The 17,989-nt window shown below is 42.8% G+C and overlaps 1 protein-coding gene across 1 annotated transcript; it reads right to left on the bottom strand.

Moving 5' to 3' along the window:
* Window positions 1–274: 274 nt before the first annotated feature.
* Window positions 275–9,359, bottom strand: LOC121611700 (nocturnin-like). Its single transcript, XM_041944365.1, has 3 exons — window positions 8,894–9,359; window positions 2,420–2,707; window positions 275–1,684 (listed from the first exon to the last, which is right to left on the bottom strand). Exons 1-3 carry the CDS (start codon window positions 9,093–9,095, stop codon window positions 819–821), a joined length of 1,356 nt encoding a protein of 451 aa, XP_041800299.1. The 5' UTR covers window positions 9,096–9,359; the 3' UTR covers window positions 275–818.
* Window positions 9,360–17,989: the final 8,630 nt, after the last annotated feature.

Below are 17,989 nucleotides of genomic sequence, written 5' to 3'. Positions count from 1 at the left end.
TATGCTGTAACATAAACATACCCCATATAAAGTGCAAACATGTAGTGTATATATCTAAGAGCTTGTGTGGGAAGTTTTTTTTAAAAGCAGTCTTCAGTTGATTAATCCTACACAGCAAACAGTGACAAGAAGCTTCATCCCACCCCTGTGTGAGCTGAAATAAAAGAAACAAAATACAACAGGACAACAAAAAGAGTAAAAATAGCTTTTAATTTATTCATATATTAACATTTCTCCTCATGTTCAGTGTAGTCACAGAAACAACATTGTCGCCATTACCAATCTTAAACTTAAGAACTTCAAAGCAAAATAATTTATTTTAAAACTATGTATAACCAACTGATAGAAAGTAGAAAGAGTAATTTAGTAACATCAAGTGATAATAGCCTTATGTGCATAATGGAAACAATAAATAACCGCAGATGAACCCCTTAGCTGCCATTTCAGCTGAAGCTCACAACTCAGTAGATCAAATCAAAGATTCCTGCTAAAACTACAAGGATCCAGCAGAAGTGATGTCACAATGTCTCAGTTCACTTCTGCTGTTCCCCATTATGACTATCCTCAAAATAAGAGCAACATTATTGAAAGTGACACAGGCTTATTTGTTTCTGTCTCATGTCGGCATAGTATTCATGCTCCAATCAGGTTTTACTTGCTGACTTGGCTCCACCCTCCATCAGCTGGCTTCAAAATGAGCCTGAAAGCAGTAGCTGCTGTCATGTTCACCTCCTCACTCAGGTTTATCGTACAGGTTCAGTGTTGTTTCTGGAGACGCAGTCACTCACAGTCCTCCTATTGGTCCAGTGACTGGCAGCCTACAGTCTATGGGGCTGCTCCCTGAAGGTGATGTCACAGAGCAGTGATAAATGGTCAGAGGGGTAGTGGTATGAGGGCAGGCGGTCTGGGCCGATCTGCTCCTCTGTGGGAATGTCCAGCAGGCACTCCACACTCAAAGCATCATGGGTATACCAGATGTAGTCCAGAGTGCTGCAGCTCTCTCCAGAGGGGCGGATCTTCCATGTGGTATAGGCAGGCTCCGTCTGTCCGTCAGAGCTCAGCAGTTTGTATGCAGAGTTCAGGCCAAGGGGGGAGGAGCTGAAGCGCCGGTAAACATCTTCTGAAGGCTCTGCATTGAAGTCTCCGCACACTACTAAAGGTATGTTTTCTTGCCCCATCTTGCTCTGGCTGCTGCCGTCACCTCGGGTGGTTATGCTGCATAGACTTTGCAGCAGGTCGGCGCCTTGTGCACTCCGCAGCCTCTCCCAGCCACTACGGGCTTTCAGATGGGTGACGGCCACGCACAACTCCTGGCCCGTTACCTGGCAGGTCAGAGTCTGGACGATGGCCACCTGGTTGGTGGGCAGCATCTTGGCTGACAGCCGCAGGTGAGCTGTGGCCTGGAGGGAGAAGCGAGAGCGGCGATAGAAAAGAGCGCAGCCATCAGGACCATTATTCTGCTCTACATCCAGACAGGGAGACCAAGGTTTGGCCAGGAAGCTGCTGTGGTAACCCAGGCTCGCCATGATTGGCCGGAAAGTGTCATAGTAGTGGTCCACTTCCTGTAGACACAGGATGTCGGGGCGGTAGGTGAGGATCTCCTCCAGGATCAGGTACTTCCTTTCCTGCCAATTGAGAGCGTCTAGTGGACAGCGGATAAAGCCGTCCTTCCCCTCACCAAGAGCTGGAAATAAAGAGAGACATGTTTACACCTAAACAAGACAAAGAGTGTGCAGCATGCTAGCAGCTCTGTGAGACTCTACATAGGCACAGAAGCGCTTTGAGCTGAATGCTAACACAAGGCTCACACCCACAGCAGTGAGCAGTAACTGTCAGGCTGGGTATCCAATTCACACTGAAACACTGGAAGGGATGTTTGTGACAGCTGTTTTGCTTCTGTTCATATGACTGTGGCATTTAGCAGAGTGGTACATTTATGAATATATTAAAAGAAGCGGATCTTCATCACTCCTCCCCCTAATGCTCTCTCATGGACTCGTCCTCCAGCTGTAGTCATTTCACGTTCATGTGATCTGGCTTTGGAGGGCAGCATGAGGGGACGGTATTTTTCAGTTGTATACTTTCAAAATCTATCTTACTCTTGCTGGTTTCTCCATCATTACCAACTCTAGCTTTACAAAATAACAAAAGTTATTACAATTCATCCTGAGTAACATTCAAAACCACAAATCACTAGACTCAGCAGGATTCTCCTTCTAGGGACAATGAATGTCTGTACAAAATCTCATCTCAATCCATCAATAGAGATATTTTAGTCTGGTCTTTGCCATCCCAACAGCCAATTCATTAGCATGTCAGAGAACAACCCCTTGAGTTTGAGTACAGCCTCTAAAGGTCTATGTCACTGGAGTTTTGTGAGACAAATCCACAAATATTTGGTTTATTCATGGAGCTCTACCTTGCGCGAGTATGTTCCACTGCATGATCCGGATGGAGGGGTTGTGCTTGTGGCGGCAGGGAGCCATGCCATTGGGATAGACCAGATCCCGGTGTGGGCGGGCCGGCCGTCTCTGCAGGGCCTCCTCGCACTCTCTGAGCAGCTCGTCCGGGTCAATCTCGGTGAGGTCCTGGTCCAGGTCCTGGTTCTCCTCCAGGTACGGGTCTGGTTGGGCCAAGGGGCTGCTGTTCAGTGACTGGGCCAATGTACCAAACAACCTGCTGCTGCTGCTGCCGCCCATTGGACAAACTAATGGAGAGGACACATGGGAGAAATATGTGGTCATTAAAGGTGCCTTGTGTCTAAAGTTTGGTAGCATTTGACATCAAAAGCTGGTGTATTGACTAGGAAAGGTGTGTGTGAGTTTTAGTGCTTATGAATTCAGCTTTTCCTATGTAAGCCAGAGATTGTGTTGTTTCTTCTTTCAAATGAATTTATGCAGGTCTACATAGTCCCACTTTCACAGAAGCGCCATGTGTTCTCTTGTCATCAGTGTCTGAGGCTCCAGTGTCTGCACTCTAAAGACAGATATGAGCATGAATCCTGTGTACAGCTACAGTTTTAGCTTGGTGGCTTCCGTGAGTTTCTGGAGACCCTGCTGTTGGTTGGTTTGGGTCTGTAGCTAAGACCCATAAATAGGCCCCTGCATCAGTGGAAGGCCTAGGCCCACTATGTCTACCAGCGAGACAAATGAGTAGCATGAAAACCACTGGCCTGAGAGACTGTGCACCTTCACTGCCAATCTAGTTTAAGACATACCCACTGTCTGTCCTGTAGACAGGACAAAGGTTTCGCTGTTATTGTGGTCGCTTTGGCCGTGACAAGTTGCAGAACATACTGACTAAACATTTGTTCAGACCACTGGCTGACGTACTGACCGTGAGTCAACAAACAGTCCGACAGTTCAGTACATGCAAAGGTGGGAGAGGACACTGCGTGGACATTCATCTCATTTTTAACAGACTGTTATCAGCCCGCCATGTCTATCCACAACAAAGTCACATTATCCTTAACTCACCGGCTGCACAGCTGGTAGCTCAGTCTCTGTCAGAAAGCAGACTGTACAGAGACTGCTGTATCTGATTGTCTCAGGTAGAGGAAGAGATAGCTCCAACACAGGGAGAGTGTCATCTGGTGAGTTTGGCAACCCCTCAGACGTCACTACAGGGTGTGAGAAATCTAAATATAACAACTCTTCACATGACCTGTAACTGGATTTAGGCCATTTCAGAAACCATGATGATGCCAAAAACATGTGTGTCTGGTCTGCTCAAGGTTTCCCCTCACCGCTGTCACCAAATCCTTCTTCTACACCTGCTCCATTACCATATCCCAGTGTCTAAGGTTTGACTGGCATTCTGTATGTTTTTTAATTGAGATTTGTCGCTGCAAGATGGAAGACAGAAGAAATTAATAAGGAAATGAAATTCAATTCTTTTTAAAAGATACAGAAATTTCAGTTGAGAATTTGTTCATGAATAAAATTAGCAGGTAGGAATGTCCCAATCTTCCTCTGCTTGAACTCGGTTTTCCTTCACAGCTATTACATCAGTAGAACCATTCTGGACTGTAAGACCCTATTTTCACCTCTTCGTTTCACCTCCTTACTGCTGCCTGTCTCTGTTCTACTGCTCCAGTCACTGTATGCTCTGTGAGTGTGTCTAGTATACATGTCTTACCCATGGCCTCCATGTCTGGTCAAATGCTTTCCTTCCTGCCTCTTCCTGCGTCTGAGGAGCAGGAAAAATGCACCTCGCTGTCTGTCAGTCACTCCTGCCCTCTTTTATCCTCTTCCTTTCCATAGCTGTAGCCTTCTCTGTCCATGCTGTGAGTCATCTTTTATCCCTCTCTCTCTGAATCATCAGTTCCCACCCCTTCCGCCCTCCCCCTCGCTCCCTGGGTGACAGAATGACCTCTAGAGAGCTGGGAGACACAGTAAGCCTGTCTCAGACACGAGGAGAGGGGGGAGGGAGGGAGAGACTGGAGGACCAATTAACTCACTTCACTATCACGGTGGCCATAGTGATGACAGATGCTGACTGTGAAGAGCAGGAAGCATCTTCTGATGGAAGAAGAAAGTTGAGCTGTCGGGGCGGACAGGTGTGTATTAAGTGTGTGTGTATTGGGTGGATAAGTAAGTGGGTGGGGCTTGTGAGATATGTCCATGTGGGGATGACAGGGCTATTTGACATGGTTTTGCAGGCGCGCGCGCGCACACACACACACACACACACACACACACACACACACACACACACACACACACACACACACAAGCAGGCCATGTGCTCCTTGGTTAACTGGATCGAGGAAGGAGGAGAAAGAGAGTGTGGGTTGTTCGTTGTCAATGACACATTTACATGGTTAGACACTTTTCTAACCTTGTTAATTTACTAATCTGATTTTGGATCAGTTTGAACTATTTCCTGCACATTGTTATGCTTTAAGGTAAAAATATTTTGAACATCACAGTATGTTGGATTGGATAATGTGTTTGATTGCTATCATCTTTAAAGATGTTTAAAATATTTTGTCCACCCATGCAATACTATAACAAGCAAGTACAACAACAGTCTCTGTAAGGCTGTACTCGCTTTCAGATACTGAAATGTTACTTTGCAATGACAATACTATGTTTAGTAATGTTCAGAATGGTTGCCACCTTATTTTAGCATGTTAGCATGCTGACATGTGCCAATTAGCACTAAACCCAAAGTACAGCTGAGGCTGGAATGTCACTTTTTACAGATATCTGACCCTATACTAAAGCGGACAGACTGATATTTTAACCTGATGACAATACTTCAGAAAAAGTCAGGGGATCACCAAAGTTCTAACAATTTATCCCTTGGGATCATAAAAATCTGCACAATATTTTATGCCACTGCATTCAAAATGTATTAAGATATTTCAGTCAAAGCCAAAACTGTCAACCACCAACCAATCGGCACAGACATCCGTTGAGCCACACCACTAGCTTGGCTAGAAACCTCTCAATACAACACAGAGCAAAAGGCCATCACTATCTGTGGCCTCACAATGACCACACAATGGTATGAGCTCCACTCTGACACAGCATCAGTTAAAACTGAACATTTACAAGCAATGTTTCTTTAGTCTATGTCAGCCGACTTTTTGCTGTTGCAAACAATGGGATTATTTCATCTTATTTAATATGACTCAACCAGTCAGTGTCCTCTTCCTTCATTCACACAAAGTTATGTGGATTCCAAACGTCCAGATGCTGATCAATTCTCCAGTGACGATGTCATCAGTCAAACTGCATCCTGTCCGAATTATTGGAGGGGAATGACACTGACTGGACCAGATTCAACCAGAGGCCTCATATAAGCATAGGACACCAATAGCTACTTACATGGATCAAAATGGATGAAGGAAACACACACACACGCGCACAGAGTTTTCAGTCTGTTCACTGGTCATTCATCTAGTGCTCTTCCTTTCTTCCCGCCTGTCGTCCCTCGCTCTTCTTCCTTTACTCTCTCTGCACAGCTGGACTGAATCTGCTGGATGTGGCTATGGAAGGATAGTGTGACTCTCCTGAGACAGCCCCACTGACTGCTGCTGTGGCAGCCAGATGAAGGACGTGACTCGCTCACTGACTGGCCCATTCAAGAATGCTCTCCCTCCCTCTCTCTCTCACACACACACACACACACACACACACACATACAAACAGAATGAGAGCTCTACAGTGTAGGCAATTCAGAGAGGAAACTCAGTAAACTGGAATGACAATAAGTTACGAACTGCCAGGCAGGCAAAGGATCCTGGCAGACTACATTCACCATGCTTGTGTCCCCAGTCTGACTGAGCTTTTTAATTAAATACAATTGTGTTTCTACAGATTCACATCTTTAGTAGGAGCCGCAGACATTGTGGGAAAGTCACTGTGTAGTTGCAGTAATGGAACAAGCAACAATAACAGACACAGTAGTTTCAGCACTAAGTGTTGCTCACAGAGTGTATTACATACAAACCATAGCTGTATTGGCTGTATTTAGTAGGAAACCTACATTAGTGCCATCATTGCCCTTGTTTTTCACTCAAATTGTTGTTTTTCTTGTCTCTGTAGTAAGAAAAGAGCACATGGTGGCAGAAGTCCAGTTCCAGGACTGAGTGAAGCTGCTGTTGAATAATAAGATTAGTGGTGCTGGTTATGCACACAGAGATCAAATTCCGGGTCATCGTCTCCTCTGCTGCTGCAACCACATGCCAATTACTTAATTGCCTCAGTGACCTATTAGATTAAGTGATACACTGTGAAACATGAATGTGGGATTGTCCTGTACTGTGTGTGACACTGAGCTGTCTGTGGAACTGTTGAATTCCACTGAAAAAAGACAGAAAGATGACACAGACAGCCATTGTTTCATTGACTATTTTGACTGTTGTTCTCCACACCTGATAAAGCAAACGTGCCAATAATATCTGCATGTAACAAATGGAACTGCTCTGAAGTCTATGATTTTACAGCTGTACAAACAGACCGAACTTCATCACATTCTCATAGTTTTAGTGCTGTTGTATCGACACTGCAAAGTTAATCCAAGAGATTTAACTGATTGTGTGCATTCTCCCTTGACCCTCGTCTTCCTTACTGGATGCTTATGTAACTGGGCCTGACCAATCCCATTACAGATGGAGGCCAGTACAGATCTGCATGGAGTACAGCCTTTAGCCTCCAGAGGCCTCAAACACTGAAACTATTAAAGTGGCTAATTTAAGGCACCACTTTGCTGCTGACCCAGGCCACGTGGGAATGTGCATGAGACCTGACCTGTTTTCTTGTGACATGACTGTACCTAAAAAATACATGCAGCCTGGTGAGAGCGCCTTTAAGACCTTGGCCCAAAAACTGGTTCTCGATTAACTCACGTTTGACCAGCTCAAGTTTTTGAAGTCTGATAATTTCATTAAAGTCAGGCTTTCCTCCAGAGAGTCATAACATGTTTCTGTAAATACTGGATATGAAATGTAAAAGTCAATAAAGTACTGACATAATTATGCTTGAGTTTCCAGATCTAGTTCTATTTAGGATCCAGTTCTCATCTGACATTATACCAGAATTTGCTACGCGTGGCAGTGCTGCTTTTTTCCTCCCCTCAATCAAATGAATGGATTTTTTTTTTTACAATTTAAATATATATTTGAATTTAGAATATTTGTTGACAGCCTAAAACCTTTGCAAAATGTAATGTCAAAATATTATGTCAGTTTAACCTATGTCAGTTGTCCTTTAATAAACATTTCTCTATGGTGTCCGTTGCACTGCAGGGAAATCTGGTTCATTAACATCTCAGCACCAGGCTAAGCTCTTGTTCTGCACACAGGCCTATCAGACAGTTTGCCAGCTAGTTGTGTGGGTCCAAGAGTTGGACTAAAAGCAGTGAGATAAGAATGCAGTGTCATGGTTTGCAGTGGCAGGAAGGAAACTGAGGCTGCTCCTACAGATTACTAGACAGAGGTACCTGCTTGAGAGCCACAATTGAGAACATCAAGAACATCCTGTGCGACAGTTCCAGAGAGGCAATAAATAGAACTGGTTACGTAGCAGGAGCAGTGTTAGCTGCCATGACTGAAGAGATGAAAAATAGAGCACCACAGAAAATGAGTTGACAGCTCAACAGGGCAGTGTTACAGATTTCTAAAACAGAGTGATAAATTGTCAATGGATTTGACAAACTTCATTTCATTTAAAACAGTGCTGCTTTGATAATCAGCTGGGCTGTGTTACTGTCTACTATTCGTCATTCACCCCACTGACACTTATCCTGACAGTAATTGATTTGTGTTACTTCCGCCTTTAATGTCAATCAAAAACCACGCCCACTGACTAACTGCGGGCAAATAACTGCTTTTTCAGAAACCAATTATTTGGTGGCAGCAAATCAAAAACTTGATCAGTTAGTCACTGGGTGTGATGCTCTGTAAAGCCCTTCTGAGGACAGTCGGTCTTATTTGTTCCTGCTGTATGTGAGAGGCCCACATCCACAGAGAGCGGTCAGTCTGTGAAGAGGAGGTGTAACAGGGTCTCCACCAGTTACAGAGGGACTCCTCCTCCTCAGTACCTTCACATACAGAATGACAGCAGAAGTGCCTCACTTTTTAGACGGTTTTGCCGCTGAGGTGAAAATTTAATGACGTCACTTACAAAATTGTCACTGTCAAAAATGGCATTGCTAAGGCCACAAAAAAACTTAAATATTTTATTTCGTTTGTGCCGTCGTGTGGTAAAACCCGGTCCGTATGAGTAACTTGTTGTGACGAATCGTTAATATCTGAGTCAGACACTGGTGAGTAAGAGCGCTTTAAACGGTCACATTTTGAACGCAGTTTGGTGGAAAGGCCCTGTCAGCCTGCTATCACAGCTGGTGAATACTGAATGAAATACTGAGGTGTACAGTACAATACCTGGCGCTGCCCCTGTGCTGGATGCTGCGCTTGGACTCAGCTGGGGACAGGTCCCTTTGCTTCCCCCTCCTCCAACGACACCGGGGTGACAGTACCGCGTTGAGACCGCTCCCGGGGAAAGCTTGCTCCTGGCTGTCGGTCCCCCCCGCGAAGACACACACAGCTGGCTGAATAAGGTCGAACAGCGACGAGCTGGATTCATTCTTTACTGTACTGAGTCCAACGGAGAAAGAGCTGTAAGTTACGAGCAGTGTGCCGCTGTCTTTTCACATATGCTAACGAAACAGAGCCATTTCACCGACAAAACGATTGAGAATGTTCCCCCAACACGCGGTTTGACAGGGTAAACTTAGCTAGTTTTCTCTCTGTGTTTTTGAAGGTAGGAGAAAGCCGGCAAAAGTTACATCATTTTTCCAGTGAGCCACGGAACGCCGGCTACCGAGGGGTTAGCATATGATGGGCTAGTCCGTAATGCTTTACCGAGGGCACAAAAATACGGTAGAACTGACTATAGCTGTAAGAAGTGGATATACTACTTTGGAAATAAATCTAACTGTTTCATTTTCGGTCGTTAACGGATAAAAGTCTAGATTAAAAAAAAAGATATATATAGACGGCTCCCCCTCTTGTCATCAATGGTTCGAGACGCACTGATACTTAAGCGGAAACGTGCGAGAATAGGGCCTCAACTTTCCCGAACTAACCAATCAGCATTCAGTGCGGTTATTGGACAGGGATGACGCAAACATGCGGCTCTAACGTCACCGGTACGTCCCTCCACGCATGTTCCTTATGCTGAGACTCTTCGTTTAGTGTTCTTCTCAAATTATACCTCTGTAAGCCAACAAAGTACCAGTTTATCAAACTAAAGAATAGAATGAAGAAGAGCATGATCAATTCTTCTTTTTATTATGATAATACAAATTACAATATATATCACTAATAAAAATATATTTTCCAAAGTCACTGGCATCTGTTTCTCTCTCTCTCTCTCTCTCTCTCTCTCTCTCTCTCTCTCTGTCTCTGTCTCTCTCTCTCTCTCTCTCTCTCTCTCTCTTTAACCAAAAACTTTGTGTGCCATAGTGTAGCAACTGGGGAGGAAGAGGGGAAAAATATGCACATGGGAGAAGCTAGCCTTTCCAACATGGAGTTAACATTGTCAAAGGGTCTATTTGAACCCAATCCATTATTTTTTCTCAAACTAACCAAGCAGTTTTGTTTCGTAAACTGAAAATAACAAGTGAAGTAAGTCTAAAAATAATAAGTCAGCAATAAATTCCACAAAGGACATGGATCCTGGTCTCCCTGGGGAAAGTTGACTCATTTGTCCACCTGGCCTTGCCCCCTCTGTGGACTTTGTCGCCTTTTCATCAGTTACAGTAATTGTCCTGGAGCAACAGAAATTATCATGTTGTAGGAAGAACAACACCAACACGCCAATATCAGATAAACCTCGCGAGGAAGTCTTAACTTGCATTTCTCACTGCTTCATGTACAGTAAATTTCTTTTTCTATAAATTATGGTGTCTCTCCCAACTAAATTAATGTTTTAGAGTCATTATATAACAAGATGAAGGGTCAGTAGTGTCAGGATTCAGGACTGTTTCTCGGTTAATTATTCATCAACCTGAGCAACAAAACAGTGCTTTCGAAGTTGCATAATTTGTTCCAGGGTTGTTTATAAAATACATGTTACATAAAGCTATGGTTTATGTATACATAATATGGAAAACAGAAGTAAAGAGTCCAGTTATTCGACATAGACTTAGAACAGAAGCTCCCCATGACAGCAAAATACAACTTTAGCACTTTATGTCTCAATATTTTTTTTTATTATCCAGCTCCTTTGCTTTTTATCAATCACAATATGTTTTTGGCAGTTTTCTTTTTCTTTTATCAGAATAGCACCTTCTGCTCTATTTAAATAATTGAATTGATCTTTTTTAGCTTGATCTGTTTTTTGCTCACATTTGCAAACCTCTCGTGCCTGGAAGAAGACGAAAAGCCCAAATAGCAATATTACTATTGGTTATGTGGTAGAGAGAGAAAAAATTGAGGTTAAGGGTAAAGCTTCCAGGATACACCTGGTATTCAGAATAAGAGCAGTCATAGTTGTCATATCAGATTACATGAAAGCCCAGACTGCCATATCATTTTTGCACATTATATTTTACAATACATTTTCTGGCCTGTACATTATGTTCAGATATTAATTATCTGTCAGTTATCAAATAGAACTTGCGCAGTTGCCAATTCATACACTGCTCTGAGTGGCTAATTGAGTCTCTGTTATGTGCACCTCAGAGGAGGGGACTATGACTATGACTCTGTCATTACGACTAACTGGCTCCCACAACCCCCAACACTTATTCTGAAGGTTAGAGGTCTGTTGTGGAAGTCCCAGGAACACATCTTGATTTAGTGTTCGCCCATATACTTTTCCCATAACATTTAAAAACCTGTTCTGCCTGCTTAGTTCAGCAATCTGTTTGCACAGGTTTTCTACATCAACATTATTTTCTACCATCTGATCCCTCGGGTGCTCTTTAGACTTTGCTGCTGTCTGTAGTATTCAGTGAATGGTGTGCCAAAGTTTTCTACTGCATAATGCCTCTCTATACATTTTATCATGGGTAACACATTTGTGTTGTTTGTTCAAACGCTAGTACAGGCTTCCATAGTTGACTAATAGTACCTCTGAACAGTTCAGACAGTCGCCTCCAGTGTGTACTCATCAGAGACTTGGCAGCACTTCATTATTGGTGTTCTTCATTTCTTTTCTTCTAGCTTCTGTACTACCATCTGGTGGCCATCTAATGAAAATGCTTGTTTTGGATGCTCAGCTACAAGATTTGACGGCTTTTTAACCCATCAGTTGGTTTTCAGCTGGAGATTCCTCCAGGTCTCTGGCATTCTTTAAGAACACCATTGTTGTCTTTATCACTGCTGCTTGTGTTTAGACAGTATGACGAGCTAGAAAGGCAGAGTTTGACAGTTAACAACCAAATGTTAACTGCAATGAGAGAAAATAAAATCCTGACCTCTTGTATATCAGAGTGAAGGGGGCTTACAGCTCCTCTCCCCTTGGATCACGAGGAGCTCAGGGCTGTCTAAAATGAGTTTAAGAGAAAAATTCAGAGAGGCCAAAAACGAATACAGGATTGAAGGGGATTGAGGGCAAATTGGGGCGGATTATTACCAAGGATGTGTGGAATGGAATGAAATAGATGACACGCTGCAGCAAACCTGCCCCTAGAGCACAAGGGGATCCAGAATTTGCTACTGAGCCGAAGCTATTCTTCAATAGGTTCAGTCCAACCTCCATCTGTGTGTGCTCAGACCGTGTGTCCACGTCCCCACCCACCATCTCTGTCCCTGTCCACACCTTTGCTGGAGGTGAGAAAAAACATGGCTGCCTCCCCCTCTCTTAGTTCACCCATAACCTCAGAGGACCCTCCTCGCCCTTCACCTCTCCTCTACCAGACCCCTGCATGACACTGGATGGTGTTGCATTGCTGTCAGACTGATTACATATATTGCATATTTCACTACACTATACACATACTATACCATATTATATTTAATATTATTTTATTTTAATAATATTCTACGTTATATTGCTTATTCTTTATATTATGTTTATTATGTACTATATTATATTTTATATATATATATAGACCCACCCACAGCTGAATGAAGCTAAAACCTAGCGGCTGGCTGTCCATAATTATACAAGACTTTAAGCCTTAATAGAGTGAGTTAAAAATTCACCCCTGTTTAGGAATCTATTTAAACACTAACATACAAACACATACAAACATATGTTTAGTATCAACATTTTTGCAGCTTGTTAAACATTAATTAACAAGATTTCCTCGTTATTTTAAGACAAAGTGTGATTTCACTTCCTTTGAAACATATTTACTCTTGCTAATTAGTTTTATACACACACAATTTGTAAGACACAGGACTGTCACGGTTTGACAACTCTAAAGGCAGTCATACGTGTGAAGCTCTTTTCTGTCTTTTTTGTTTTGTCAGCATGACCTTGTTCAGTCCTGCAGACGACAAAACAGATGCACATGGTTCAATCTGTGTTTTGAGAAAAGCACAGCTTTTGCCACTAAGTAAGAAACCCATCGTCACAATAAACTTGGATTTGTCTGCAGAGAAGAGGAAGGAGAGCAACAGGGGTGTAATTAATCTTCATAGTGAGTCGATAATGTGTAAATGCAGAAGTTTTACAGAGAGCTGCACAAAAGTTCCTCTGTGAGGCAGAACAGAAATAGAAGTTGCTGCTCAGTGCTGATATCACACTATATGGAGATGTGAGTGGGAAAGGTTATGACTTGTGCTTCCATCGACATATAATGTACGAGCCACGATAAGACCTGAAACAGAGCACACCATTTACTCAGCAGTTTTGTTCTTTCATTTGACGAACTCCTGCTGAGAAAGCAAAAGCAAGTGTGTTAAATGTTTGTGCGTGTGTGTGTGTGTGTGTGTGTGTGTGTGGATTTTTAGAGAGAGGCTGATTTGTCCAGTCTCAGTAATATTTCTGGGTTATTACCCAAAGCAGGGCTTTTATCCTCCTAATTGTAGTTTAAGTAGGGATCTAAGCTGTGTTTCTTCAGGCATGCACTTTTAGAGCTTGTACTTGTGTGCTAATATTAGCTAAGACGGATTAGACAAGAGAATTTAGCACCTCATTTGAATAAAAGAAAAACAAAATCCAAATTAATGAAAACTCAATTTGTTTTGAAAGGCAATTACAATGATGTTCCACAGTGCTGGCTATTATGTAAAGATTAAAGAGGTGGAGAAATGTGCAGGTTTTGGGTATTTGGGTTAGTGTGAGTAAGATGTCGTACCTCTGTCTAGACACTAGGTGGAATCAAAGCTCCATGCTAGAACTATACCAAGCTGTGCTTTAGAAACCAGCCTGCATGTCTGTACTCACATCAGGATTTGCTGTTGTTTGTTTGTTTGTTTTTTGATGAATGTAATCTTTCTTCCATCATATTTTAACATTGTTAGCTTCATTTATTTCATCTTCACATTCAAAGCTGTAAGAAGTTGGATATGGACGTTGCTATGGACCAGTAGGAAAAAACTCACGGTCTTAAACTCTCTCCATATGACATTAATATCAAATGGTAATTTTATTTGCCTATGCAAATCAGTACTTTCAGACATTCAGACATCCAGATGGTTTGATAATCTGATGAGGACTGTGGTAATCTGGGGTTATGTCACCCAGCATTATGCAAAGAACAGCAAAGCAAGCCAGACTTCAAGAGGCTTCGTATCTCTATGTTTGGAGAGAAGCTTCTTTAGCCAGCCTTGGTTATGTAGCTCTGGTATAATCCAGATGCTGAGTGCTGTAAGTGTGTGAAATGCCAGATGTTGGTGAGAATGGGATTGAGGGTGAGCTTTTTCCAACAAGCAGCTCATACAGTAGTGAGAGCTGAAGGCAGAAGCAATGATCAGTCTTGTTTCGGCTAAACTGTGCCTGAGTGGAACATTGATTGTATTGAAGGACGGCAGATATGTGGATGATGCTGCAGGAGGTTTGAGAATGGTCTGGATGTTTTGAAATCTATTGTAACCGAATCCCAGCTAACAGCTGTTTTCTGTGAATGAAGAAAAAACGACTTTTAACAGCGTTCAGTCTGCATGGAGCTTGCATCTGATGCTACAAAGATTAGATGGAGTACCACTTCAAGGATGATGTTTTATTACAAACTAGATATATGACAATCCGTCTTTTTAGTAGTTTTGGTTAAATCCAAATCTAAATCACCCAAAATTGTATGACAATTTATGGTAGTTAAACAAAGCATTTACAAACAATGTAGAAACCTGGTTATTGTAAATCTGTGTATACATACACCAGGTGAGTGATCAGATTTGTCCAATACCCTCAACCTTATTTAGGAAGCACCACTTCAGATGAGAAGTCAGGGATTCATCCTCTGGGCAGCACGGATATATGGACCAAATTTGAATGCAGTCCATTCAGGACTTGTCAAGATGTTTCACTACAGGCCAGAAATGTCAACCTCGTGGTGGCACTAGAGGAAACAATGAATGTCTGTCCCAATTTTGGGAATTTATCAAATAGCTGAGATATTTTAGCTGCTAGCACGGCTAAAAATGGACAGAAGTTCAGTATAAGAATGTGAAATTTTTTTTTATTGATGAGGTTTAGTTGAAACAAATTTGTGGTGGGAACGGCAGCTTGCAAGCCATGACCAGAGAGTGACCATTCAGTATCTAAACTGACCAGTCATGACATGACTGCAGTTTGATGTCGCCACATCTTTTTCTGTGTTAACAGAGTATGTGTGATGATAGGATTTATCTACCTCAGCAGAGAGCCCCTTCCTCAGTTTCATCCTGACCACAGGGGCATTAGTCATTTCCCCAGCCAACTTCAATTACGGTCAAATTAACCTGCTGCTTTACACATTTTCATGAACCATGGTGATTTTTTAAATTCTGAAATGACGGCTCAGTAATTACAGCAACAATCCAGTGATTACTAGCAGCATGAGATTCTGGGGAATTGTTATTTCCAGTGTTTTCTTGCAGTGTTTTCTTATTTAAATGGGTTATGGGTTTAAATTAGGTTTTACCAGTGTGAATTAGTGCTGCTCTGTGAACCAGTGTCTCTGGTGGCCCTGTGGATAAATTCAACATTAAGAGTGTGTAACATCGCCTCGCTGCATCTCTGGAGGTCCAGAATTAGATAAACGTCCGTCTGACATGAAAACAGCCCAAAAACTTCCTGCCCTCCAGCTTACTAAACAGACAGAGAAAGGGCAGTCGGCGGAACTGAGCAATCGATGCCTCCTCCACCGCTCAGACATGAGCATTATCGATTCCCTCTCTCTGTGAAGAGGAGGTGTTGATGGAGTGAAGGTGCTGCCTAAGGAAGTGGAAGAAAAGTGAAAAGGAAGAAAAAGGAGAAAGGGAGAAGCCAAAAAAAGAGGTTGAAAGATAGCGAGGAAAGCAGAAAGTAGTGTGGAGGTGGCTGCCTGCCTGACTCTGCCTGCAGCTACCAGGTGGCTCTGACCTGCAGGTGGATTCAAACAGACCCCCTACCTTTCTGTTCCGGTGTCTGGGGTCTGTTCCTAACCTTTTACCGCTCGGATGGAAATGAAGTTGAACTGAAAAAGCTTCAGAGATGGGTGGTAGTGATGGATAGGGTGCTTTCTTCTCCACAACAAGGTTAGACCAGGGGTGTGTAACCTGGTTTTAAGGAAAAAAAAACAGGCTTTCTGCCTGCCATACTATACATCTGTATGTGGTGAATTCATTGTGAACACTGAAGCAAGTTGTATCATTGATGCACATACATAAAGGGAAAAGTGGAAGATAACACACCTCTGCGGTTGATTGATTTTATTGAAGGTTTGCCTCAGGGGGCTCCACTATGGGGGGTCAGGATTTTCCCACCCTTTAATACATATTATACTGTATATTAGCGTGACTCACTATGTTACAACAACATATTGGTTTGGAGATGTTAGCCATTTATCAGATTAAAATCAATTACTTGGCCAGTCAATGTGAAACAAATGCACTGCTTATTAATTTTCTTCTTCTTTGTCTTCTTACTCCCATTAAGTAATCAGTGCCCATGCATGGTAGGCTGGGCCACCACCAACTGAAGCACAAGTTTATCTTGTGGAAGCATTATTCTGGTATGGTTAAAGGATGAAAATGCAGGGGTGATGCTAATCTGGACCAAACATCCATCCATCCATCCATTATCTATACACCGCTGAATCCTTTGCAGGGTCACAGGGGGGCTGGAGCCTATCCCAGCCGTCTCTTGGGTGAAGGCAGGGGACATCCTGGGCAGATCGCCAGCCTACCACAGGGCACACATATAGACAGACAACCATGCACACCACTCATTCACACCTACGGACAATTTAGAATTATCAATTAACCTCAGCATGTTTTTGGACTGTGGGAGGAAGCTGGAGAACCCGGTGAAAACCTCATAAGAAAATAATGTCATAGGAGAGAATCACTAGTTCAAGAACCCTGAAAAAACAATGTTGTGTATATGCACACTTAAATTTATTAATAACTGAACATCACACATTAGGGGCTGGAGCAGCTTACAGTGGGTGAGACATGGGGTTCACCCTGGACAGGTCAGTTCATCACAGGGCCCAGGAGTGCCTTCATTTCCGCCTAAATCAACATCCACTCACCAGGTTTCTGGAGCTTTTATAAGCATCTCATCTTCATTATCATTGTCATTATTTTAACTCAACAGCAATCACATGACCATAGTTCAAGATACAAAAGATGATGAAGACCATGAGACTAAGATGAAAACCCCAGAAAAAACTAAAAGTAGACTTGCGTTATGTTGTCTATACCCAAACCCCATTCCTACCTTGTATTAACATATGATCTGTATCTGGATCCATTCTCTGGATGACGGTTTTGTTGGTTTCCCCTGTCCCTTATTAGCCTTCCCTCCTTCCTGTATTGAAGCATTTGTTTCCCTCAGTCAGTGCCAGTTCGCCTCAGTACGCCTTGTAGCAGCGTTCCAGCCCTTTCACGTGTTTTTGGATCTTTGCTTTGTTTTGCTGGACTTTGCGGTTTATTGGATTTTTGATTCTAGCCTGCACCCTGTTGGATTTGTTTGCTTGTTTGGACTGTTTTCTTTGGATTTGACCTTTGCGTGCCTCACCATCCCCTAAGCCTTTTGTTTATTGCCGTTTTTTTTTTGTAATAAATCATTTGAACTGCACCTAACCCTTGTATTCCTTGTTCCCCCGTATGCACAGGCATGACAGACATCCAGTGCACGGGCCTTTGCGATTCCACCTGGTATCAAAATGTTCTCATTGTCTGGACTGTGCCTGCATTGTGATTGGATCTCAATATGCAGATTATTTAGGTGTGGCTGCTGGACTTGTCAATAGACATGGCCCATTCCAAGTCAAGGGAGGCTCTGTCACAAACAGACATTATTCATTTTTCTCATCACTTTTTGCAAGGTAGGACTTGCTAGCTGCTGCTACTACTTCTAGCTTTTGCTGGACTTGCTAGCAAAAGCTAGAAGTA

The sequence above is a fragment of the Chelmon rostratus genome, chromosome 9, assembly GCF_017976325.1.
Source record: "Chelmon rostratus isolate fCheRos1 chromosome 9, fCheRos1.pri, whole genome shotgun sequence".
Taxonomy (NCBI): Eukaryota; Metazoa; Chordata; class Actinopteri; order Chaetodontiformes; family Chaetodontidae; genus Chelmon; species Chelmon rostratus.
Note: the sequence above shows the minus strand (reverse complement) of the source record. Positions and strands in the feature narration are given on the sequence as shown.

What these genes read in the sequence shown, in the direction of transcription:
- LOC121611700 (XM_041944365.1), bottom strand. Translation starts at nt 9,095, where the DNA reads ATGAATCCAGCTCGTCGCTGTTCGACCTTATTCAGCCAGCTGTGTGTG. An exon ending in CAGCACAGGGGCAGCGCCAG is followed by an intron (nt 2,708 to 8,893) that starts GTATTGTACTGT and finishes CCTCTCCATTAG; the next exon opens with TTTGTCCAATGGGCGGCAGC. An exon ending in GTGGAACATACTCGCGCAAG is followed by an intron (nt 1,685 to 2,419) that starts GTAGAGCTCCAT and finishes CTTTATTTCCAG; the next exon opens with CTCTTGGTGAGGGGAAGGAC.